Consider the following 27,572-nt stretch of genomic DNA (forward strand, 5'->3'; position numbering starts at 1 on the left):
TTTTTTCTTTCAATTTATTTAAAACTTTAGTGTTTGTATTTATTCAGCTGGACATTCGATGGCGCCGCTATCAATGTCCTCGATAATGTCGTGTGGTGGACGACCATCAACTGTGCAACCAACGCTCTGCGCTGTACCAAGGATCTCTTTGCAGGTTCCTTTTAATTCACGTGCCATTGAGCGGGGTCTCATCGTCCGGGCAATGGCTAGAATATCATCGAAAGCAATATTTCCACTGTGTTTAATATTCTTCTGCTTCTTCCTATCACGTGGTGGTTCCTTAAGAGCCTTGATGATGAGGGAAGCGGCCGATGGGACAACGGAAATTGTAGCTTGCCTGTTTTGGATGGTCAAGCACACTGTGATCTTAAGACCTTTCCAGTCTTGGGTGGCCTTAGCGATATCATCACCAATTTTTTTTGGGGACTGTAAGCAAAAGGAAAACATGTTAAAATTTAATTACGCTGGATTATTTAAAACTTCATTAATTTACATTGTTTATTCAACAGAATCAAAATTCTAAATGCGGAGTCGATACTGGACTTTCTATAATATAGTTAGTTTCAAACGTACAGTGAGCGAAAGTGAAATCCGGACACCGTCGTACGAAATACATGTGTCGGAAAGGGGGTAAAAGAGGTGTGTGTTTTGTTTTTTCTTTACAAGAACGTTACGTACAGTTTATTGGATTCAATGCAAAAAGAATCAACGAAAAAGGATAAAATAAGACCCTTGTTGAGGGCGAAAAACAAAGAAACTAAATTTTCCTATGCAAAATTAAATTCCGGACAGTGGCAAAAAATGGTCGTAATGACATTAAAAACTGACTGAAAATGACTAGTTAATACTGCGTATGGAGACTTTTAACATCAGATACATCCTTCACCCGACAGTGGAATGGATTTGACCAAACGTTGGAGATATTCGGATGGAATTTATCTCCATTATTGCAAAAGACGTTTTTTTTTTGGTCAAAATGGGACCTTCGCGTCGACATAGCCCTGTAGGTTCTCAATAATATTGCACTCCGAGAATTGTGGAAAGATTCTGGCTAGCTTCGAACAATTGAACACTACCACATGCGTGTCTTCATGCTTCATATTGCGGGTCATTGTTTTGGCATATCTTGAAAGTTTAACAAATACCCAATTTCGACTGCGCTGGTATGCAGATTTTTTAAAAATATCTATGTATATATAGGCATGTATATTCTCTTCCACGAATGCCGCAGAGCGCACTGTGATCTTGACTCTGGTTCAAACCTGATGTTTTATTTTTTTCTTGCTTTTTCTCTCAAGTTTCACCTCCTGTGTTAGTCTTTTTAGCTGCCGTGCAAAGTGAAATAGGGCCTCGTCGCAGTTGGACTGAAAGTAGTGTCACGCCGCGTAACGAAGATGCGGTTGAACCTTTAAAATCAAATCATCTTTGAAAAATAGTACTTCAGACTAATATGACAGGGACTTATCTAAGTAGATTAAATCGCATATCTAGAAAGGATGGAACGCGAATCGGTATAAGTGCTGCTTATCCCATTTGATATGTTTGCGCCGAAGAGCATTACTTCTTATATTGACCCCCGTGAAACAGGACAGGACACTGAAACTGCCAGAGAACTGTTGCAATCAATGGGCCAAGTATATTTCGTTTTGCATAATAAAATTGTTTTACGAACAGTGTGAAGGTACGACTCCATTTACGCTACGCAACGCGACCACAAACCACGCTGCCTGTTAAAATATATTTATATGGTTTCTTAGGCAGCGATACACACTTGAGCGACACTGCGACAGTCAGCCAAGCGACGCGGCGCATCCGAGTTGCCTGCCAGAGAATATTTTGCAGTGTCGCGTGTCATTTCCATATAATGAACTCAAAGCTCAAAAATCGTAGCAGTCAACTACTGCTACGATTTTTGAGCTTTCGTTTGTAAAAAAATGGTGAAATATAAAAATATGTATAGGGCCTACAAATAAGTTCTGTCGGTTTTTTTGTTAAATTTGAAGCTTTATTGTGAAAAATTGGTTATACATTCATTGTTCAAAGTATTGCCCATCGCTAGCCACAACTCTCTTCCATCTTTCAGGCAATTCATAGATACAATCGCGCCAAAAATTGGCCGGCTTGGCCGCTATCCACTCATCGAGCCATTTTCTGAGTTCCTCGTAATTGGAGAAGTGCTGGTCAGCCAGGCCATGCTGCAGCGACCGGAACAAATAGTAATCAGAAGGAGCAATGTCTGGGGAGTACGGCGGGTGGGGTTGGACTTCCCATTTCAACGTTTCTAGATATGTTTTAACGGGCTGTGCAACATGTGGACGAGCATTGTCATGTTGCAAAATAACTTGATCATGCCTTTGCTGGTATTGCGGCCGTTTTTTCTTGAGTTCGCGGCTCAAACGCATCATTTGACGTCGGTAGAAGTTGCCCGTGATGGTTTCGTTCGGTTTTAGCAGCTCATAGTATACCACACCCAGCTGGTCCCACCATATACACAGCATGATCTTCTCACCATGAATATTCGCTTTGGCCGTCGATGATGAGGCATGGCCGGGGTATCCCCACGTTGCCCGACGCTTGGGATTATCGTAATGGATCCACTTTTCATCGCCAGTAACTATTCGATGCAGAAAACTCTTCCTTTCTTGTCGTTGGAGCAGTTGTTCGCACGTGAAAAAACGGCGTTTGATGTCTCTTGGCTTCAGTTCATACGCAACCCAATTTCCGACCTTTCGGATCATTCCCATTGCTTTTAAACGGTGGGAAATCGCTTGCTGAGTGACTCCAAGTGTTTTTCCAAGTTTTTCTTGCGTTTGCGATGGATCTTGGTCGAACAATGCCTCTAATTCTTCATCTTCAAAAATTGTTGGCCGTCCGGCGCGCTCTCCGTCTTCCAAGTCAAAATCGCCACTTTTAAACCGTCCAAACCGCCTCTGACACGTTCGCTCAGATAGAGCATGGCCACCATAAACTTCCACCAAAATGCGATGACTTTCGGTTGCTTTTTTCTTCATGAAGTAGAACTCCCCGCAAAAACACATTATTTGGTACAAAATTGGCCATTTTCGTTGATGAAAAAAGTATTGTTGTTTACACTTCAATTAAATAATTTATACTGACGTTTGTGCCTATTGACAGTAGCTTTCCGATGAATGTTTGGAAATGTGGTTCAATGGAATAAAAAACAAGCTACGCCATCTATTGTGAAAACCGACAGAACTTATTTGTAGACCCTATAGTCGTTTGTAGTTGGCTGCCGCGGTAGTGCAATATAGGCACACCGCGTCGCAGCAGTTGTGCTGAATGTAGTGTCGAGTAGCGTAGCATTTATGGAATCGTACCTTGAATGACGCGATTCTTTATACCTAATGACAGAAACGAAATTATCTGGGAATATAAGCTGGACTTTTGGATTTCTGAAAAGGAATCCACCAACGGAATTGGAATTGATGTATACGTCACAATGAAACAAAAGCTGAAACAATGCACTACCGATAAAGCAATGATCTCGATAGTAATTTATTTCCAACTTCAACAATTTCATTTGCCATACTAGATTCGTGAAGAAATTCGATATGTACAAACAACTTCCTAACCGAATTTGCACGTGCAACTTTTGAAACAAATCCTCCACAATTATATTGAACTGAGCTACGAGCTGCTCCAACCTGTTTGATTTCTGATGCCAGCAACTAGAGATTTTTTTACTACATATAAATTGATTAATTCATAATTATCCCAGTCAATATGGGCGCGTTAGTGAAAATTGGCGAAAGCTGGACACTTCAGACATTCAAGATACGTTCATCCTAAACAAACATTTGGATATTGCAAGTTGCAGGTAGTACGGTACAAAACTTTTCGACGTCGCACTTTTTTGGTCGAGATAATAAAAGTATTCATGCTTGTTGACCAGATGAATGTAAATCTTAATGTAATGAGTAATTTTAAGTAATTTGCGAATACCCAATGCCCAACTCTGTTTGGAGGTCAATGCAAGAAGAAACCAAGCATCGAATTTCGACGATCAAAAGGTGCTGACAGAGGATGGAATCATTAAAATTTGATTACTAGTTCGAGGTTCGTCCATCGTTTGGAAAAGCTTAATAGAATAGTTCAAATTGTCTGGATGAATTGAACTCTTTGACAGTCACAAAGCAAAACGTATCTGAATTTTCTGAATTAAGATGAAAAGCCCGCCCAAAAGAACAACATCACCCTTGACAGCGCACTTCTACCTTGTTGAGTGCCACATTCAAGCTATAACCGAGACAAACTTCTACAAGTACCTAAGAAATCTGCAAGGAACCCATCCCCAGTTTTTCGATCGATGTTCTGCTGTCCTAATTCCTGCGAAATGCGAAACTGGTGCTGAAATCGCATCTCTCAAGGCAGAAGAAAGTAAGTACATTGATTTTGTTCGCCATTCCTTCACTAATAGTGTCCCGATATCTGCGTGATTAGAGTATAAGGCTTTTGTATGGAAGGTCGTGGTTCGAATCTCACTGGTGGCAGTGCGATTTGTATCGTGATTTGACGTCAGATACCAGTCGAATCAGCTGCGAATGAGTACCTTATTCAAATCAATGTAATAATCTCGGGCGAACGCAATGCTGACCACATTGCCTCTTACAGTGTACTTTAGTGTACCGTTACGGTTTTGAATGAAGTGCTCTAACACACTTCAAGGCCCAGATCCAAGGCTTATGTATATCGATCCAGAAGCAGATCGATGAGTGTAAGTCGAAGCCCGCCGAATATTTACTGAAACGGAAGGATTTATGTGTGCCATTCTAATCGGAGTAATCACCGATTCTTATAGAAAACTTATAACGAAAGAGCCGATGGAGAACGACCAATGCAAGATGTGTGGTTTCTGGTTTCTGTCTGCAATGGATGTCGTCGGTGCAACACGCGTTCAGGCATAATGCTCTATTTAAGGTGATTCATCAAAACTTTGCATACAACCACGGCCTGATCCCCAGCAACTTGTCCAAAAATGGAATGATCGGCTCACGCAGCACGATCTCAGATGGAATCTGATTAAAACTGTATTTTTGTCGACCGATCACATGAAACAGACACTATCACTGTCAATGGCTCGGATTTCGGATCAATGCTATCAGCCATTGGAGAACTTCGTTATGAAACTGCTTCACGCATGAGCGCAACCTGGATGAAGTGGCGTTCCACAGCTGGCGTTCTTTATGATCGACCAATCAACGAACGTCTCAAAACTAAAATCTACCGTTCTACTGTCGTCCGTCCTGTCGCCCTCTATAGTTCTGAATGTTGGCCGACTATAAAATACAATGAACGGCGTTTTGCGGGGTTGTTGCGTAGGAATAGTGACGTAACACGCCTTGATCACATCCGAAATGGGAATATCTGCGATCTATTTGGGGTTACGCGGATTGTGGAAAAATTGCGAGAGAAGCGTCTTCGATGGTGTGGTCCTGTAATTCGCGAAAAACGAAAAACGAAAATTCACTTCCCAAGATGGGTCTGAACATCGAAGTCGATGGCAAACGACCAACAGGCCGGCCGAAACAACGATAGATGGTGATTTGAACGTCTCGCGACTACATCCAGATCAGCCTTTTGATAAAATAAAATGACGCAACTGATCATGACGAGCCGACCCCACTTGTGAATGGGACAAAGACGAAAGAAAAAAAAAAGTTGGAAGCAATTGAATAGTCCAATGAGGAAAAATTGAGATATATTTTAATTTTTGAAACGCCTATCTATTCACACGATAAACCCAATAGATTTATGTATACAGGTTACCTGTGTTGGCAAACCACAAAATGTGTACAAGCCACAATAGGCCGAATTGCACAGGCGAGTCGACCTGAGCGCTTGTGGGAATCACTCCGGCACGAGTAAAGGAGCGGTCCCACTTGAAATGACATGGCAGAAAATTGCCTAGGATATTTATAAGATATACTTATAGAAGACAATATCATTAACTTAACAAACAAATAGACAAATGTCTGTGCCTGCCTTAGACATCACGGCCTGTATCAGACATCAAACATATAGATGTCTGAACCAAACAGGTGGTTTTGTCTGAATTGAAGAATAGTATTGTTTCCAATGCACACGCTCCATGCTTTGCTTGACATCTATCGACTGAGAAAAATCATAACGTTTTTGCCGGGCCTTACGGGCACCTGCTATCTCTTCTAATGTCGGTCATTTCACTATACTTGACGAACTTCGCGAGTTGCAGAGATAATTTAAACCCTTCATTTTTGCAATTTGTTAATTAATTCTCGGGAATTCATGGGGGGAATTAAGTGCATTTCAGATAATCGCGAGCGATGGGGCGTAGGTGCAGTTGTACTGCTATATCCCACCAATTAATGAATGGCAACCATATATTTATATATATATCAAGTTTTGCACCGAGCCCTTTTGAGAAATTTAATACTGGCCAAATCTTTATGCACGAACGTGTCGTCCGAACAGCAAACAATTGCTGAATGACATATGAATAATAAATACGCCCAGATCTTGCTGTAACAACTAAAGCCACCAATAAATATAGCAATTGTAAATTTACTATTAATCTAAATGGGATCGGTTTGATTCGTCATTGATCGTTGCGGGTAAGTGAAACTCATTGACCTCACTGCAAACTATGCGGAATACGAGAAGTTGAACATTGCAAAAGGATATAAACCTTGCAATGTGCTGTTACAGTCCCCGTCATTCTTAGCTTTTTTTCATATAATGGAACAAGCTGATCATGGCATTGTGTCAACAATATATCACTTCATTTCCGACAGTTGTTTAAGCTCTCCCTGCATCTGAGGTTCCTGTTGATCAGAGTATTGCTTGATCATCATCATCAACGGCGCAACAACCGGTATCCGGTCTAGGACTGCCTTAATAAGGAATTCCAGACATCCCGATTTTGCGCCGAGGTCCACCAATTCGATATCCCTAAAAGCTGTCTGGCGTCCTGATCTAGCCATCGCTCCATCTTAGGCAGGGTCTGCCTCGTCTTCTTTTTCTACCATAGATATTGCCCTTATAGACTTTCCGTGTGGGATCATCCTCATCCATACGGATTAAGTGACCCACCCACCGTAACCTATTGAGCCGGATTTTATCCACAACCGGACGGTCATGGTATCGCTCATAGATTTCGTCATTGTGTAGGCTACGGAATCGTCCATCCTCATGTAGGGGGCCAAAAATTCTTCGGAGGATTCTTGTCTCGAACGCGACCAAGAGTTCGTAATTTTTCTTGCTAAGAACGTAAGTCTCCGAGGAATACATGATGACTGGAAAGATCATTGTCTTGTACAGTAAGAGCTTTGACCCTATGACGAGACTTTTCGAGCGGAACAGTTTTTGCAAGCTGAAATAGGCTCTGTTGGCTGACAACAACCGTGCGCGGATTTCATTATCGTAGCTGTTATCGGTTGTGACCCTAGATCGGAGAAATTATCAACGATCTCAAAATTATAGTCTCCTATCTTTATTCTTCCCTTGCGGTTTAATGTTGTTGGTTAGTTGGTTTTTCGTGCTGACGTTGCCACCACATATTTTGTCTTGCCTTCTTTGATGTGCAGCCCAAGATCTCGCGCCGCCTGCTCGATCTGGATGAAGGCAGTTTGTACGTCTCGGGTGGTTCTTCCCATGATGTCGATATCGTCAGCATAGGCCAGTAGTTAGGTGGACTTGAAGAGGATCGTACCTCTTGCATTTACCTCAGCATCACGGATCACTTTCTCGAGGGCCAGGTTAAAGAGGACGCATGATAGGGCATCCCCTTTTCGTAGACCGTTGTTGATGTCAGGTATTACGTTGCTGAGTACCATCTATAAGATATTCTCCACTATCTTGCTAGGCCGGATAGCCCCATACGACCAGAACATCATTGGCCCATACCAAAGAGGCTTCACTCCAGGCAAATCAGCAACAGATCAGATTTTCTCTCTGCGGCAAGCGATGGAAAAACTAGTGGAATATGGACAACAGTTGCACCATCTGTTCATCGACTTTAAAGCCGCCTATGATAGCATAGCCAGGGTAAAAGTGTACACGGCCATGAGAGAATTCGGTATCCTGACGAAATTAATAAGACTGACTAGGCTGACCCTGACCAATGTGCGAGGCCAAATAAAAGCAGTATTGCTTAAGGCGCTCTTTAACAGAGGTTCTTTCCAGCTAGAGAAAATGAGCTTTTAAAGAATGTCCTTATTTGGTAATGGCAGAAAATTAGTATATTCCCAACACAAATCTTCTCAGCTCTACTGTATCCGATGACCGTGTCCGGAAAGTCTGACCTGATTCGAAACATTTTGTTTGAAAAGCAGTTCGAAATTTGAAAAATGCGCCATACATGTCCTTTACGTACTCATTTTCGACGGTTCACTGAGAAAATGATGCTTTCTTATCTCGACTGCGACAAGTAGTAAGCCGCTCGTATGACGAATATTTGTCTCCATACTTCAAAGCTTTGGATGTTGGAAACCCTTTTTCATGCCAAATGTAAATCGTTCTCTTCTAATAAGATTAAAATTAATCCACCGACATGGACTTCGATTATAGAAAAACATTCGCACTCGTGGGAAGCACACTGTTCTAGTGAAGACGTATTGACACTTCTGAGATGCTGCTAGTGAGGACTCAACACTTTTCTCCGGAACTAGTATGGATCACAGTTTTGTAAAAAGCACTCTGGGTAGGATTCAGTCATTATTTTGCATCATAATCACCGTTCACTGCTCTATATTAAGTCCCGCCGCTTCCACATTAGCTGTCAACTCCATTCAATTTGTCCCAGGTGACAACATACACAAATCTTTGCCAAAAGGTCAATAAAATCGAACTTACCAAACCGAGTGGACCAATTTTTGGAGCCAGGGATGAGGTAGCACCGACTTCTCCTCCGACACATTTCAGGTAAACTGTGAAAAACAAAAAGGAAAACAACAATTAGCACAAACTGCACATAACCAACATCACCTCCGCCGGAGATGTCAAAATTTCAAACCGAAATTTCACTAAGTTTGCAACTCGTACCTAATTTAACTTCAGTAGGATCGAACTTTGGCGGCATTGTTGTTTCTTATTGTATGTAATCAACCTGGAAAAAGGGACCGATTTAGAAGATATTCAATGATTTTCGTCCACGGTCAATACGCCGACTTGTACTTACAGCGCGCAAGAAAAAGAAAAGGAACGGAACACCCAAACTTCCGGTGGCAATGGCAATTTTGACAGCTGGGAACTGTCAAATAACTGGAACGTCTATTCACAATAGCCGGAAGAGTAGATCTAATTTGTCATAGTTTTAATGCAAAGGTCGTTTATAGAAAACTTTAAGAGAAAATAATTTCTTGACCGGTAAACAAGTAGGTAAATATATTTTTAAATGCTGCAATGGTACTTTTTACAAAAATTAGGAAACTGAACGGTCGTTACTTTTCAAAGATGAGGTGCACAACCCTTTAACTTTCCCAAGAAGTGAAATAACTAGGATTTATTCTAGATAAGAAACTTTCTTGGAACAAACCTCCAGAGATGAAGATGAAAATACCTCTCACAGTTTATGGGCTGTGCAGGCGGGTCTTTGCCTCGATACAGAGATTTAAATCTTAGGTAGTAATATGGTGGGGTTAAGGTGAAAGAAAAGAATTTTCACTGAAAGCTGGGCGGATTACATGGTTTTATTGGTGCTATAAGCACAATATCCGGGGCAGCGTTAAATGCACTACTCAATTTGCAGCCCTTGCATATTCATTCAAAGCACTGCAATGAGAGCAGCTCATAGACTAATACGTTTAAAAGATTAGATTTTCGTCTAATACTTGTTGTCCAGCCTAAAACTAATAGGCAAGGAGTCGTTCTAAATGTATATATATATATTTCGGAAGCGACTTACCCCATTCTTCAGTACAAAGCTACTAAAAACAATCGGGATTATAAGATTCTTTTATATTATTCACTAATTACTTTTAAAAAATTTAAACTAATTAACTGCTAATTGCCGCGGTGAGTCTTATTAATTTCTAGGGGCAGTTACCTGAATCTGTGTTTAATAATCGCGTTGCGTCTTCTCTCAAAATTTCTGAACTTTCCCGAGGGTCCAAGGTTGTTGTTAGGTTTGTATGATGCAAGAGTTCAAGATTTTCCCGTTGAATGGTATGACCTGATGACTGATGATTTTATGCACGACTTTTGTTTTCGGACAATATTTATCGCTTCCTTGATGTGTTCGTTAAATCTAGTCGTTACCATATCACAGTCGGTCTATGTATATCTTATTACAATCGCTGTACGTTATTTGGTAGATCCCGCTTTTTTCCTCCGCTGCCAAACAATTCTTGACGATTCTCAGTACATTCCGCAAGGACGATCGGCTTGAACATACAACTTCCAATTGAAACTTTTTTATCCAATTCTTGATGTTGTTAAATAGGTAGGAATACGGGATACTTATCCGCCTCGTGGTGGCCTCCTTATGCTGACAGAATAGTGTTGTATAAGCATGCCTATTGTGTTGCTTGATTTTCTTTACGATCAGGTTCTCAATAGTCAATAACACATTGTCGTTCCTTATTGAAACCGTATTTCGAAAGTGGCTATATGATCAGTCGGTGAATCATGTAATTATAGGCTCCCATTTTTTTGGGAAAATGTATAGTGTGAAGTTGCTAGTATCGTTCTCTGCGCTGCTGTTAGCTTACGGTATATCTATAACTTAATCTTCCCACCCCTATCCTTTTCTACCTCTAGTGTAAACTTGATTTTATGATGAATCTTGTTTACCGAGGAGATGACTTTGTCTATATCGTCTCTTCTAACAATCGCAAAAATGACTTCCACATACCTAAACCATACTTTAGGCATTATTCTCCTCAAATCAATTTCTTCTTCGATTGATGACATGAACCTTTCATCGCTACTCCCGAAGTAGTTTTGTAGAATCTATCCCGAAACGTCAAATAGTTTTCGTTAATGCAGAGCCTGGCAAGGTTTGCATAGATTCAAAATTTTCTTCTCCATTCCGGGCCAGATCCAAACTGGCTCCGCCATCTTTCGAGTCCGAAAATTGACTCTTTCACTGGCATGTTGTGAAAAAATGCCTTCACGTCGAACGATAACATCATCTTGTCCTCAGCCATCCTCTCAATGCGTTGCAGTTTCTTTATTAGTGCATGGGAGTTAGCCATTCAATAGTTACTACTCGTCGTCCCAAGGGCCTGGCACACTGATCAATCACTTGGCATTTCTCGGGGGAGATACAGGGTACAGAACTGAATTCAGTTTTTATAATGCCTCTTAATACTAAGATCCTAAGAAGAGATGAATTATCGAATGTAGAGGAAAGGGGAACGAATTAAAAGAATGCGTGGCGGGATATATTGGGATTTTCCACACCAATAATCACAAAAACAGAACAGGTATCCGTATCGGGAGTCTAGCTTTCGAATATAAACGAGAAGTGAGCTTCTTATTTGGGAGAATATGTTATGGTCTTTCAGGCTGGAGTGTAAGTGATCTTAAAGGCAGCAGTCTGGGTGTTTGACGAGCGCTTAAAGGACAGGCACATCGCAGGTTACAGTGAATTCAAACACTCAGGAATGTAGCAAGCAATTGAATTCGGTTTCTACATTCAATACAATGTAACTGCTCTGGGTACCAAGTCACTGTAGTGCAGAGGGAAATGAAATCTCAGACGCCTTAGCAAAAGAGAGGTATATAGATTTTGTGTTCATCTTATATGAAAAACTCTCTATGCACGATTTTCCATTCGTACATAGATAAGAATACAAAATATTCCTTCATATTTTGCCAAACTCCGGTAAGTACATACATATAAATACACATAAATACTGTGTTCATCCTAAATAAACAAACATTGTCTATTACCACATGGCGATGCACACAATATACAAAATATGTATATGCATCTAAATTAATCTGGCGCATCTTCACGCATTTCTACTTTACTCCATGTACAAAAGTATACATACATATGTTATGTACGTAAATTAATAACCGGTGGTAACCAGGCACACACATGTCTATAATATTAGTTACTACCCGCAAGCTTAATTAGCATATACACACATATGTCTACCTTGAGTAATTGACATTGATATGCAACTAACTAAAAAAAGGCAAACAAAAACGTCCCCATGAATTTTTTACCTCTAGGATGAACTTAAGGGGGGTTTTCCGGTAAATTTCTAAAACATGGTAATATACTATTATTAACTTTATTTGTGCAGTTATCCGAATGAGATGTATTTTCAGGCCTAGATTTCATATAGTTGCAGATTTTTCGGTTGGGTAGGTTCTGAGAACGAGACGAACGAGTTTCACTTCACTCACACACATTTTGAGCGCTTTCTCCCCTGTGTTTTACATTATCAGAAATAAGATTAGTTTCGATTAGTACTAATCGAGCCCTTTCATATGATATCCCACATGACAATATTCTGTGAAAAAAAGATTTCCTCCCCCCTTTTGCATGTTTGGAGAGCTCCCCCTCAGACTCAACAAAAATGGCGCCAATCGATGCATGTAAAGGGACACAAAGACCACATGTGCTCACCAAATTTCGTGACAATCGGTTCAGCCGTTTCCGAGTAAATCACGCTACAAATTCCACCGCCACCAGTGAGATTTGAACCGCAAACTTCCGTACGACAGCCTTGTTCTTGTGCTCTAACCACTCAGCTGTTCGGCCACAATAAATTCACTTGCTGTGTCCTAACCTTATCGTAGCTATGTACCTTCTGACGATATTGTTAGAAATAAGTTTCAATGCAAAAACTCAACGTTATTATCAACCGCAAATTTCCATCACGTCTCTGCCATCAGTGCGTACCAATGCAAAAGTAATAAATGCAATGGTAATTAATTGTATAAAAGTTACGCAAAGAAAACGTGGAATAAACAAAAATTGCATAATTATACGCCAAGCTGGAATTATTGTTGCGATTATATTGAAGTTTAAAGGAAATTATAAAGTGTGCAGCTGACCGGACAAGAAAAAAACATATTTGAAAACTCTAATTTATAATTCAGGTCGCCTTAAATTATTTTTCTTAGGCTGACCATTTTGAGTTATTATTTGTACTGTGCTTTCCTTTCACCTAAACATTTGAGGCAAATAGGTCCAATTTCTTAAAACCGGAATCTTATTATAAATATTATTCTAATCACTTTTTTTGTATTATTTGCAGGGTTTTTGTCATTGCCATACGATTTTTTTAACCCCAAAATTTGTCTAGTTCTTCCAATTCAAAATTCTCTTCTACAAAAATCTTGTATGGAGAAAAGAAAAAATGGTTCTCGCAAGTTTTTACATATATGCAGCAGTTTTACACAATTTTTAAACAGGGAGAAATGGTATGCTATTTAATATTTATAAATTAGTTTATACTTTCTATACTTTGGGGTGATTTATAGTTAAAACTGTTTACTGCATACAGTAGAATAATGAATGTTAATCTACTTAAATAGAGATAATTACATTCCTTAGAGACTGGAATGCAAGAAAAATTATCATTTTCAATTTGAGAATAAAAGGGAAGCTGCCCTTTAATCCCAGGAATATTGAAAACCACTAATATAACGAAATTATTTTGAAAGGAAAATCGAATTTATTTAAACGTTGAACTGAAAGTATATCAAAGACAAGATAACTGATTTTCCAATTGCATTGGAAAGCACACTCATCAGTTTCCAATTGACATCCACATCTTTGAAAACACACCTTACAATTTCCATATGTCAGACCATTCCCACTTGTCACATACACGTCTTATTTCTTGTCTATAACAATGACGGCTCTTTGATTATTTTCGCCTGAACATTGACATCCAAAAACTTTGTGAATAATTTAATTTTTATGTTTTAATTTCGGTCGCGCGGCATCGTCCAGTCTATCCGCATCCTATCGTTATCGCGAGAGTCGGTGAGCAATAGGAGAACATTGCTAGAATCGCGGAAAAGTCATGGTGAAAATCTGCAAATGAATTCGTCGTCACTTTTAACTGTGCAAGAAGAAATCCAGTGGACGAGCCTGCATTGTAGTAAAAATGCCCTCACCGATTTCTTCGGATGGTTTCTGCAGGGAGTCCTAGCAAGCCTAGCATTCACGTGCTTAATAGGTATTTGGAATTTTTCTAGTACTTCGTAGTTTAGTGCGATTTCTCTGCGTGCACTTGTACCGACGAGGTAATAGCTTGGAACCGGTTGAACTATGGCCCCCGAAAAGATAACTGTCGTAATAACTATTGTGATGAAACCTCAGCATGGTGCTTGGAGCGTTGCGAGATTTGCCGCTTTTTGTTCGTTTCAGTTTCCACTTTGATAGTATTTCCTAGTTTTCAATTGCGCGATCTAATTTCGATGTTTCATTTGGTAACAAGCGTAACGACTGTGTCGATAACGATTTGTGCGTTTTGATTCAGTTATTCATATTGGGTTTGGAAGTGAAGCGTCGATGGTCTAAGTGGCGTCGGTTTTACTTTCTTCGAACGTGCTGTTTCCGATATCGCGATCAAGGCGGGTGTAAAGGGAGCCTGGCTACAATATCCCATATACAATTTTAAAGATATCGTCAATATTTGCAATGAATACCAATTATGGCATTAACTTGTGGATGTGTTTATTGTTTGAAAGAAAAACCCATGCAAGTGCTAGCCGAAGGTGACTTTCCCTTGAGATGTTTGGAATATGTCGGAAAGCGGTAATTGAACGGTAATTAAGACTCGCTGAAGTTATGTGCGGACCAGATGCAGATTTTATAGAAATAATTTCTATGAAATTTGAGTAAGCTGGGATTGAGAAACCTTACAAATATCGGGGATGGATTTCTAAGAATCTGTTTAGACTGTCGATAGTAATTTTGGATAAATATATATATGCAAGACTGTGTATATCTGAATACTTTTCATATTATCCGGAAAAACATCTTGCTATAATTTCTTCCTGCTTGCGTTGAGGCTATGCTCTACCTCTACCTGTCACTATTGCGATTATATGCAACTTTGTCCAGAAACACAATCAAGAAGTAAGGGCAAACCATTCTCAGTGCACCATAATCTAAAGATTAGTGAAACACATTTACCAGATTCTAGAAGAATCAGGAAGCTGCTGCTCTGAATGTGAACTTGATACTCTTACAATAGCAGTCGCTCTGATGAAAAACGATGAATGTTCTGAACATACTTGTTTTATGGGCGCTACCATTACAAAGTGGCTACATATGGGCAAATATTTTATGTACATGATACTGTTGTCATCACCAGCAAATGAATGGAATACCGGGCCAAGATATTACTGTTCTCACATTTGTAAATGAAAGGGCAAATATACATCAATTGTAAAGCTCGATTGTATTGGGGAAAAATTGTGCAAAATTACTAGTCGATTTTCCCGGTATTGTGGTAACAGATTCAAGAAAGTCATGGGGTTAAACTCATCCGCTCTTCAGTTCATTGAAATGCGCCTCAAAGCTGGGATTTAATAGACTTCGAATGGGATCAATGCTCACACTGTATACTGCGTACAGTACGTATGACAAGGTAACAGGACCAAACTTTTCCGAGCAAAATTCAAAATTCCACAAATTTATATCACACGTGAAAGGAATGTCATTCCAGAAATGAGGTGAATATACTGACAAGCTTTAAACTGCGCTGAGCTAATTTATTCAGATAATGATAAAAACTCGATGACGTTAAGACGTAGCATCAATAAGAAAAGAATCGCTGGAAAATCATAGTTTAGGATAAGTTCACAGCCTTTGAACACAGTGGACAATATTTCCGCCAAATCAGGCCCTCAAGATCGGTTCACTATAATTGGGATAGCTGAGAATGTGTAAGAATCATACTTTGATGGTGAATTCGAGTGAGATGTGAAGTAAAATTCATTCAGTGTCTTCAACGCTCGTCCTAGATAGTGAACAATTTGCCTTTTCTTTAAAAAAAAAAACATTTGGTGCTTCATTCTAACCATATACAAGGAGTTTCAAGTAGGTTTAAAAATGTCAAACTAATAAATGGCATATGTAATCCCCGCCACTGTTGGGGTTTTCTATGGTAAAATTGATTTTTTTTTATTTCTCGTTATTTCTTTAATTAGCTTAAATTTAAATAGACAAGTTAATTTTTGGAGGAGACTAGGCCGTTGTAAACTCAGTGTATAAAAAGAAAGGCTAAGTTCCTATTTGCGCAGAAACCTTTTCTAAGACCAGGGGCTAATTCTTTTCAGTTCTCTTAGCCATTGTGTTGAGGTGACCCTTCAGTCGGTACTTCCAACCCGGAAACTCAAATTGTGTCAATATTGTTAAAGATTCTGGATCTTTAAGGAGATGAATCAGCTAGGAAATTTCACTGAGAACGCTAAGATAGTTGGTTGCTTTGCCAGAATCCATAGTTCAACTCATCTGTAAATATAGCGTTAAGGGGGGTTATCTGCCTTCGAGTCGAAAATTGAAATATGCTTTCATAAATTAAATGAGATAAAATATTCCTTTTTTTATATAAAATTCGTCTTTACAAAAGTATTTTTGGAAATTAATAATAATCCCTCCTACGACCTTGAAATGTCCTTGACTTCGTTATTGCAGAAGAATCACAGGTGACTTTGTGGTCATCTAACTTGCAATATCAGATCTGAAGCTCTCCTTCGTCTGGGGAATTGCTTATGGTCAAATTTTATCACCAATTCAGGAAAAGTATTTATATCTGAAAAAGAATTTAAAAGTATAGAGCGTTCAATGCCCGTAGAAGCTATGTTTCTGGTTTCATATCCTTACGAAGGAAAATATGTATCACAAAATACTCCAGATGGCATATTTCTCATTATGTCAAATTTTTGAACATAACTTGAAGGTTATTTTCCTTTATGTGCCGCTGAGTGGTTAAGCACAACGCTATCGCACGGAAGGTCACGGTTCAAATTTCACTGCTGGCAGTGGAATTTGTATCGTGATTTGAGGTCGGATACCAGTCGAATCAGCTGTGAATGAGTACCTGAGTCAAATCAGGGTAACAATCTCGGGCGAGTGCAATACTGACCACATTGCCGCCTAAAGGGAACTGTAATCCTTTAGTGTACCGTTACGGTCTTGAACAAAGTGCCCTAATACAATTCAAGGTCCTGATCCAATTGGATTGTTGTGCCAAAGATTATTCTTATGTTATCACAATCTCGGCAGATGCCGGATTTTACCTAATACTAGCACTAGGCTCGAACGACCTAAACTACTTAAGTTATAAAGGGGCGCTGGCGGTAGTGGCCGATGGTAGATGAATGGGAGAATCCGTCAAGAACTTCCCGCAACATCGAGCACGTATGCAGAATGGTATATTTCTGTGTGGTCCACTCACCATGCTGGGTGGGTAACCCCCAAAATCTAACCCAGTATTCTTTCGCTTCCATTACCGGAAACTGTGCTGTCTGGACACTCTATCGGGTTTCGTTGAGAGATCCGCTGGGTCCTCGCGTACATTGCATTCCGGACACGTCTGGAGTGACCTTTGCCATATCGACGTAACCGACTGCATAAAAGTTTCTGCTTTAGTGTGTCCAGAATTTTAACTACGGGTGTCTCACTGGGGATGGTGTAGTTCCTGTAAACCCTCTGCACTTTATTCCTCACCCGTCTGCTGACATTGGGAGCTGAATTAAGTCAGCCTAGCAATGTTCTGCCTTAGTGAGTCCACCCAACCCAACTACTGGCCTATGCTGACTATATCGACATCATGGGAAGAACAACCCGAGACGTACAAACTGCTTTCGTCCAGATCGAGTAGGCCGCGCGAGATCTTGGGCTGCACATCAATGAAGGCAAGACAAAGTATATGGTGGCAATGTCAGCACCAAAAACAACCAACCAACTACATCAAACCGCACTGGTCAAACGGGAAGAATAAAGATAGGAGACTATAACTTTGAGAACGTTGATAATTTCTCCTATCTAGGGTTGAAAATCTTAACCGATAACAGCTACGATGATGAAATCCGCGCACGGTTGTGGTCAGGTTGTGGATAAAATCTGGCTAAACAGGTTGCGGTGGGTGGGTCACTTAATCTGTATGGATGAGGATGATGAAGCCCGGAAAGTCTATAAGGGCAATATCTGTGGTAGAAAAAGAAGACGGGGCAGACCCTGCCTGAGATGGAGCGATGGCGTAGGTCAGGACACCAGACAGCTTTTAGGGATATCGAATTGGTGGACCTCGGTACCTCGGTGCAAAACCGGAATGTCTGGAGTTCCTTATTAAGGCAGGGTTAGATCGGATACCGGTTGTTGCGCCGTTGATGATGATGATGACATAGCTTCCTTCCTGGTCTATTATTTATTGTCGAATTACTTTTTTTGTAAAATTCAGATGTCTTGGATGGACAAAAATCTGTAAGCCAGGTTTTTAGAGCGCGCTCGTTAAAAATTCCTTCATTATAATATGATTGTCCAAAGAGGGAAACAAGTAAAAATCTCATGGTGCAAGGTCAGAGTGGTGCAGGAGTTGGACCAACTGTAGTCAACCTATCTCCGCAATTTTCTCTGAATGGGTTCACCAGTACGAGCCCTAGCATTATTATGGTGAAATATCATCTTGTCTATTCACTAGAGATGGACATTTTTCCTGCAACACTGCCTTGAGGCGCTCTAGATATTAGATTTTAGTTCCGAGATCGAACTCATACAGTAAATAATGTCTTAAACGGGTTCAATCCTGACAGGGATCAACTACTCTTCCTTAGCGGTATGTTTTAAAGATACTTTTCGCAGTCACTCAATTAATAGAGTGCTTTTGAAATTGCGATGGAAAGTAATAAAGTTAGAATTTTTTATTTAAAAGATAAAGAATGAAGCCAAAATAGAAAAAGTGTCCGGTTGCTGTTGACGTTGTACACAGAGTTGTATTAGACGTTGAAATTGCCATTTTTTTCAGACTGGATCCAACTTCACTCCGTGGTGAACGTCGTGACACTCAATAGTTTATGGAAAAAACGAGGGGGCGGGCGTTTGATTTTTCTGACAAGACCCGCGTGCCAAAACTTGTCGAATTCTTGCGCCACATCTGGGAATACTGCTGTGCAATATCTTCCTCCTTTTAAATCGTAGTTTATTTTTGAAATCCGAATTGATGATCGGATATCATGGAAATATTATAGTTTCTGGAGCAGACGTTTTTCAAATTTCAAACCTTAATTTGTTTTGAATGCCATTCTCTCCAGGTTTTGGAATCATTGTCACAATTGCGTTTGTATTTGGAAAATATCCGATTTTCAGGATTGCACTGAAAATACAGCATATCGGTTGAGGGTTTTTATTGGCAGCTGTTTTAATATGAAAGACATGACCTAAATTGATAAAAATCTGTGGGCCAGCCACCTCCATATATTGACAGGTATGAGGGTGGTCTTGAAGTAATGATAAATGGATATTTGCATTTTCAATAAAAATATGAAAAAAAGTCTGCCTGCCTCCACCCTTTTTTATAAGGGCGAGCCCTAGTTCGAGTACTTAGGTGATACTATCCTATTCTCTTTGGACAATCACAAGCATCTATGATCGAATCCGGGGCTCGAGGTCGATATCGCGAAGCTGGTGTCTCATCTATCAGTATTATTGCACCGATATCTCTATTCCTTACTAGTTATATACCCGAAAAATCAGATAAATAAGTCATGATTTTTGTGAGCTGCTTTAGCTCGAATACTAGCAATTCTAACTAGTTCTGTTTGAAAAAAATTCTACTAATGAAATACAGGGTGCGGCAGCATAACTTCCTTTTTTCAAAACTCAACTTTTTCAAAACTATTGTATGCATCGGAAAATATTTATTTATTTTTTATAATGTAGGTACATGTCTAAAGTTTTGAAGATTAAATCTGTTAGGTGACGTCCCCCATTCTCCATACATTGCGTAAACCGATTTCTGGCGTTTGTCATGACTCTTGTTAGCATAGCAGGTGTTATGTAGGCAATTTCTTCTTGGATGTTGGTCTTCAAATCTTGTAGGGTTCTTGGACGGTTCACATAAACACGGGATTTCAAAAAACCCCATAGAAAAAAATCACAAGGGGACAGATCGGGAGAGCGTGCCGGCCATTCCAAATCGCCTCTAATTGAAATAAGGCGCTCTGGAAAGTGTTCCCTCAAAACAGCCATCGATGCTCTTGAAGTGTGTGCTGTTGCACCATCTTGTTGGAACCAAGTGTCCCCCAAATCCAAATTTTCTAGCCGAATTCACTGTCACTGTAACCTCATTTTCCTCAAAAAACCAGGGACCAATAATTCCAGCTGAGGAAATTGCACACCACACTGTGACTTTGGGTGAATGCAAAGGCTTTTGAAGCAATTCTCGAGGGTTGATGTCAGCCCAGTAGCGCATGTTTTGTTTGTTAACCGACCCACACAAATGAAAATGGGGTTCATCGCTAAAAAAACAATAGCATCCTCGGGAACGACATCAAGAAGAAGCTCACACGCGTTCATCCGAGAATTGAAGTGACGTTCTGAAAGTTCCCGCACTATCGCCATCTTATAGGGATGAAAATGAAGATCATCACGAAGAATTCTTCTCACAGAACGATCGGATAGTCCAAGGGCAGATGCGTGTTTGCGCGCAGAACGCCGTGGCGATCGCAACATTGACGCTCTCACTGCTTCAATGTTCTCAGGTGATCTAACGGGCCGAGGGACTCCAGTTCTTCCTTTTGTCGCACTTGCAGTTTGTCTGAATGTAGTGACCCATGTAACAATTGATTTGCAGTCTGTGACGGGAGCCAACGGGGCTAAATTCAAGCGATTCCGAAATGCACGCTGTGTTGCAATAACCGAACATCCGCTTGAAAAGTAAACCTCAACGGCAAAGGCACGCTCCTCACTATTCCAACGCCTGATGGCGACTGAACCGTGTCGGGACAAAACTTTACAGTATCCCCTCTTGAACGAGACCACTAGCGCTCCGCTATGACATCAACTAACAGAGTGGCGCGCATTTTAAAAAAGGAAGTTATGCTGCCGCACTCTGTACATGCAGACGGTGAAAACATTAGACTATTCTGCGCCTCCCTATAATACAATTAAAAGCTGATAGAGATAGAGTTGTGGAATAGAACATCCACGAAAATGTCAACCATCCGAATCCCCTACAAAGAACAACACGACCAGATATCGAAGGCCTGGTAGTAATTGAGCGAAAAATAGTCCATCAGGTATTTAATTGGGTGACAGGGTCTCAATTAGTTGCATCCATAGGATTATTACCATTGAACTTGATATGAACATCCGCACATTGGGTACCGAGCATGTACACTTACGAACGAAAGAAAAAGTGACTTGAAATTTTCAGGGCAAATATTGAGATGTTTCAGGCAGACAAAAATCAATTTTCATCTCGGTTCGTAGGGGGAACCATCTAATTAAATCGAGACACTGTAGTCAGTGGTTGTTTTAGTGGTTAACTTCTAGATGTACACAAGAAGTAGCGCTAAGATCGATCCCAAAAGTTACTAACGTGTGATGGGTGCATATATTCGTTTAAGTGTTGAATCCGCATTTAGTCAACACGAAAGGAAAACTGCGGAAATTGCCGCTAATAAGAATAGATTCGCTACCGGCATTTGCAGTTTCTTCGTTGGTCCTTGCTTCAACTGTTTTATGTAAAACAAGAGATCAAGAAGGCACAAATTGTGTCTTTCGGCCGATCACTGAAATTATAGAAACAATTGAATAAATCTGCCACGTCAGAAGTGACAATGTTAAGGAATTTCAAATCGATGACAAAAGTCGCATTTGATCATTTGAAATCAATTAATTATGAAAATAACCCCCGAATTGTGTGAAAAAATAAAGGAATGAATATCCATCGTTTCCATAACGGGACGAAATCCGGCCATTTTTTAAGTGAATGCAGTTGAAAAAAAAAACGGTCCACATACAACAATCTTGTGTAAAAGTGATTTTGGTAGAAAAACATTATAGCAAGGTCAAGGTCATAACCTGCTACTAATCAAACAATAGATTTAAACGTTTACAACTACTATCTAATGCGGTTGAAATAAGCAATTGAAAAAGATAAAGATAAAATTGGTGAACAGAGTGGTATTCTGTTCCATCCAACATCGCTAACCTACTCATATTGTCATGACTCAGCAAAAATTGAATTACATGGCTTAAAAGTTTAGATGCATCCAAAATTTAGTCCTGAAATTGGACTGTCAGATTATTGGTCGTTCTGATTTATACAAAAATTCCTTGTCGGCGTTAAATTGGCTGCAGAAGACGTATGCCAAAGTCACGTTGTTAACGATGGCGGCACCGACCTCGTTGCCAACCTAAATTCTTCGTCCTCCTCCCCTAATTTAGAAATCCCAACAGCAGCATCAAGCTGAGGCCATTTTCGTCATGCTCTCACGGCTTAAGGGCGAAAATTTCATTGTTCTACAGTTTCGTTTGTTATTATTACTTTTCGCTCCGTTTCATTTTCAATCAGATTGAACTTCAATTTTATTTTTATTATAACTTTTTGCTGTGCAAACGCAAAGACAAAGACAAACACAACCATCCCTCACGCAACCTGCATTTGATTCCCTAGAGATATAAAGTCGTGCCTCATTTGATCATATAACATTTCCGCTTCCAATTAAAGATATTTCAGATAAAATTAATTGAATGTTGAATGAAACTAATGTTTTCTAAATCAAATGAACAGGATAAATTATTGCCTAATTTGAAAAAAAAATTATGTATAGCATTGTAACATATTTTATATGAAACTTGTGAGACTCGTTAATATAACTCCTGTCCAGTCGCTGTAAATGGAAGAAGCGTCATCACTTGATATGATGAGGGAGATTTAGGAAGTCTAATTTCTGGATGTTTATTAAATCCGTAAGCGTTCGATATCACCACATATCACTACAGTTACAGTTGGCTAGACAAATCCCTAGACTTTTGAGAATATCTTTGCAATTAAATTTATGATGTATGGATCCAATTTGGATATCAATTCTCGTAAAAATATGCACAAATTCTCTGCACTGTAGGTTCTTGGCTGCAATCAATTGCATGTTTCCTACGAACTGTTGGAATTATAACGTGTGCCCGAGATCGGGCATGCTTTCAACAAAGATGTTGATTGAACCCACATCCATCTAAGAAATTTATCGGTGGCATATTCTTCCCTTAGTTGAATAGTTCGGGTTCATTTGATCGACTTCGAAACTTAAATTTATTTTTCATGCCAGTTGTTTTCAATGCTGGAGTCTTTATTAGATAATGAATTTATAAAATCGAAAATTCAATGTAAATTTTTTTGCGCTTGAAAAATTAAACTTTTTTGGTAGAAACTTACGATTTGTGTAATATTTTGTAAGCAGGCATAAATCCCTATGTATCCCTATGTCACCTTCGATAGAGGGTTCTATTGCATGGCATAACCCGCAACGCCGTTGTTACCCTTTCTCAGTGTATCACCTATTCGCCGCCACTTTCACCATCTGATTACCACGTACATGGGTATCTTTCCCGTACGAAAACGAATTTCTTCATTTGTTATTGCCTCAGGCCAGAATATCCCGATGCCACAACGCAGACATGATTTGATGAAAGCTTTTAGATTTTGACTGACAGTTGGGGCCACTTTGCATTTACTACTCCTATAAAGCAGCACAAAGAGAGCATTAGCGCAGAACAGCCTCAATTTGATGTTGGTGTTGAGATCGTCGATTTTTCAGATTTTGAGCAATGTAGCAAAATTGATAAAGAATAATTGGAGTGCTGAGCTCACACTGTTCCACGATCATCCTGGGGGTGTAAATGTGGCAGGTCCAAGAGGATTCAGAGCAAAACGCAGTCTGCTCTGACGACCAGACTTTCAAGGTGTCCCTTGATAAACTGCAGGATAATTTTAGCTAACATCTTCGACAGCAGGAAATGTGCAAATACCCTTCCAATTGTCGAGTCGGAATCTTGATGATTGTGCCCTTCTTCCACTCACTACAGTCATGCAAGCGAAGGTAATCGATCATCAGATGATGGTCCCCTTTCGAGGGCGATATTAGCAACTCTTTTGTTACACATAACCAGAAGATAACTCCTAAATTCAATTCTAAATATGTCCGGAGTACAAAAACACGTAAGATGGAGCGGAGTACTCTCCAGAATCGTCGCCGCTGTGGCTGATGAGCGTGCGTAACTGCCGCAAAACAATCATAAACGGTTTCGAGCCAAAGGTTGTAGTCGTGGGGTTTGTCTCTATCCGAGCTGTTGTTGAGGTTTCGGTAGTAATAGAGTTTCGAAATTTGCAAGTTGCTAACCCACAAATTTCTATCCCTTTCGACACACAAGGACTACTTTGTGGGTATTCTTAAACCCCAACTCATAGGGCCTACTTATATTTTCTTATCAAATGCAATAAACATTTACAGAACTTATAAAAATTATTCCTAAAACAATTTTCGACGGAATACATGCGTGTTATGAAGCAAAACATACGCTTATCGACATCATATGCGCAGTATCTTAAATAGCTAATGGTAATTGGTTAAATTTCAAATAAAAACTTCAAGTGCACTAAAAATAAATCAAATATCAATTTACTTTATTCGACATGCACATCACGCTGTGTACCCACAACTTCATTACGTCAATGTTCGATAACGAGACTCGTGTGAAATAGCATCAGATAGCAGTAATTTGATAGAAAAAAATGTGAATTGGCTACAATTTATAGACGAGAGATGCTAATTCGATCTAAGAGTCATAAAGTGTTCAGTGGAGAATATTGTCATGCCTTTCGTGTACTCAGCTTTGCACATAGTTCGCACTTCAATTGAAAACCAATTAAAATTCTTCCAAATCGTATTCCACTACACAATTTGATAACATTCGCTTTTTTTAAGTGAGTGAAGATCAATTACTGATAATCAGTTTTCTATCAGTAATTTTCTGTTGTAGCTTCAAGGTTGCAGAAAAATTGATAATTCGACGCGACCAACTGAGTTAAATTTATCAACATTGAAAATTTAAAGTTATTGTAATGTAGTAGATGACAAGTTTCGCGATAGTTTTATCGCTATTAAATTGAATGATATGTTGATGTAAGCTGCACATGTAAGAATAATAATTAAACAACGACAAATTTGTAAATATTGGGGTTCTTTGGCCAAAATATAAAATTTATAGTGTAAGTTTTTTGGTAGGTTGGTGTGGTTATTAGAAGTTTTGCACTGAGTATATCAAAGACGTACACGAAAGATTTTACAAATCTCCTTGAGTAGCAGCAATCGGCTATAGTTTTCTTTAGCAATAGATTTCCGTCATTGACTGTTTATTGAATACAAAGCAAGGAATTAACCTTTTTTTGTACAGACTCCAACTCGCAATTTGTTGTCTTCAACTTTATATCTAGAAAAAGATATAATTTACTGTTTGATATCATAAAATTCAATTATACTCGCGCGCGAAGTGAAAAATGCTGGTAATGGCTGATAATAACTAGATGTATGCCTGATAAAATCATTACCAAGAGATGTCGCTTGTCACCTATCACCGTCTAAATATTATAAAATATTTTGGCTGCGATTGGCGCAGGCAGAACGGTATACGATATATGAACGGATTGCTCATGGCGTAGAACGTGGCAATGGAAAGTAACAAATGATTCCACAATAATTGCCATTGTCGTCTTCTGAGCACTTCAAGTAATAATCACGCTATTTATATCCGGTACAGAGTCTCGATAAGGCAATCAAATGCGCTTACTATTCTACATTGTTCTTAACAATTTCCATTACAGCATGACAATAGAATATTCGCAAGAAAAAGCTACTTAATTGGATTGAGCTAAGCAATGGATGCACGCTTACAATACTGATAAGCGTCTTATGCTTCAGAATACGTCAAAAAGGTATCTTTCGGATATTGCAACGCCAGAGTGCTTAAACTGGAGTTGGGAGACTTACGTAGAGTAAAGCAGCTTAATAAACAGCTGGAATGAAAGCTTCGAATCGTTTTCACCAAGCAATTAAGGGAGTCATCCCGTGCGTCGGATTCGAGGAATCGAATTTTTTTGGCATTATCTGTATCTAGACATAGTGTAGAATATATGGGAAAAGTGATTTTTTTATATTCGGAGTCGTTCAGAAATTATAGTGTTAAACACGTGATAAGTCACATGCCAGATTTATGTCGATCGCCGTAATTAATCTCGTATTTATCGGTCCGAATGACGTTCGAATGACTTCACTAAAAGGACAAGAATTGAAGCCAAGGCTGTACATGTGTTTCTTCAAGAAACCTAAGGTTTATGGACTATGCATAGCAGTTTTATGGTCAGTTAAGGTTTTATGGCTAAAAATCGCATTCTACTTTTTAAATGCGTGTTTTTCGATACTGCATGTTGGAAATCGGCTGCCACCATAACCCAAAATCTATCCAACGAAATTCTTTCTGAGTGAAATTATGCGGTGTTTCCAACGATTAATTATCTGAAATAATAAAAACTTGTTGTTTCTTTTTTGTTGGTGTGAATATTTTTTCTTGCAAATTCCGGTTTTCGGGAACCACTTGTTCCCTTCATCAGTACTAACAAGTTGTTAGCACAAGAAGTTGTTGTTGCAAGAATAAATATTCACACCAACGAAAAAGAAACAACAAGTTTTTATTATTTCAGAAATTCTTTCTTTCTTTTCACGACTTATTCCGAACATATTTCTACGGTCCGCAAACTAGGATAATTGCGATTCATTCAGTAGTTTTTTTTTATTCATTGAAGAAGATTCGAAAAAGCACCAAAATTCACAAAAAAAAAGTTTAACACGGCACCAACAATTTACCTTTTAATATTTTTTAATAATCCTAGTTTGCGGGCTATAGTTAAGTCTGTACGTTGAAATGCCGTTTACTATTTTTCTTTGAAATGATCGCAGCGCACTCTAGCGTGGCAGTAGAAAAACACCTTTTTTTGGAGATGGGTGTATAAATTGCTCTGTATTTCAAGAACGAGCCATGCTATCGGGCGTGAAAAATCGCTATGCATGCTCCAGATATTAGTAAATATATGGTAGAAAATTCGTATTTGTATCTTTAACCAGTTCTTCACAGAAAATTTCTAAAAAAAAAAGCCAAAAAAAAATACTTCTCTTTTGCAGCGATAGAATTATAATTATTTGAAATATCTATTGTATTGGTACAAAATTGGATAGTATTGTTTAGCTCTGTTTTGTAAACCCATTCGTATTGTAGTTTGCTCCCAAAGAATCAGTTTTTCTCGTAATCGCTACTTGCTTTTTGGAATTTCAGGCTAGTTTTATGTCATTATCTTACCTACAAAGTGGAGACTCATTCTTTCTTTGGAGTTTACAATCAAAATCATTATCGATGGAAAATGCTTTGTGCGCTTTCTGGAAAACAATAGAAGTTTTTTATGGATTCCACTGCAAGCAGTAGATTATGAACTAGAAAGTCGTCTTCCAACCGTTTACGTTGGAGTACCTTCTCAAGCAACTTTTAAGGGTTTGTGAAAGCCAATTAAAAAATGCGAAACTTAAAGTCAGACAGGACTCAT

General features: G+C 39.3%; 2 protein-coding genes across 4 annotated transcripts in view; one reads left to right on the top strand and one right to left on the bottom strand.

Moving 5' to 3' along the window:
- LOC119656593 (60S ribosomal protein L12) lies at positions 1-20,099 on the bottom strand. Of its 2 annotated transcripts, none has more exons than XM_038063020.1 (4): positions 20,085-20,099; positions 9,040-9,103; positions 8,851-8,924; positions 1-426 (listed from the first exon to the last, which is right to left on the bottom strand). In XM_038063020.1, exons 2-4 carry the CDS (start codon positions 9,074-9,076, stop codon positions 40-42), a joined length of 498 nt encoding a protein of 165 aa, XP_037918948.1. In that variant the 5' UTR covers positions 9,077-9,103; positions 20,085-20,099; the 3' UTR covers positions 1-39. The 2 variants fall into 2 exon arrangements, with proteins under 2 accessions (XP_037918948.1, XP_037918937.1); XM_038063009.1 differs by lacking the exon at positions 20,085-20,099 and adding an exon at positions 9,176-9,225.
- Positions 13,768-27,572, top strand: part of LOC119656583 (store-operated calcium entry regulator STIMATE-like) — a 21,551-nt gene continuing 7,746 nt past the window's right edge. For both annotated transcript variants that reach the window (XM_038062986.1, XM_038062995.1), the window contains exon 1: positions 13,768-14,144. In XM_038062986.1, coding sequence (XP_037918914.1) covers positions 14,006-14,144 — 139 coding nt within the window. In that variant the 5' untranslated portion in view covers positions 13,768-14,005. The remainder of the gene's footprint in view (positions 14,145-27,572) is intronic.

This window comes from Hermetia illucens, chromosome 1 (assembly GCF_905115235.1).
Source record: "Hermetia illucens chromosome 1, iHerIll2.2.curated.20191125, whole genome shotgun sequence".
Taxonomy (NCBI): Eukaryota; Metazoa; Arthropoda; class Insecta; order Diptera; family Stratiomyidae; genus Hermetia; species Hermetia illucens.

Bases quoted from the DNA above. Each gene is read 5' to 3' on its own strand.
- LOC119656593 (XM_038063020.1), bottom strand. From the start codon at position 9,076: ATGCCGCCAAAGTTCGATCCTACTGAAGTTAAATTAG. The intron at 8,925-9,039 runs GTACGAGTTGCA...TGTTTTTCACAG, and splicing joins TCCTACTGAAGTTAAATTAG to TTTACCTGAAATGTGTCGGA. The intron at 427-8,850 runs GTAAGTTCGATT...TTTTGCTTACAG, and splicing joins AAATTGGTCCACTCGGTTTG to TCCCCAAAAAAAATTGGTGA.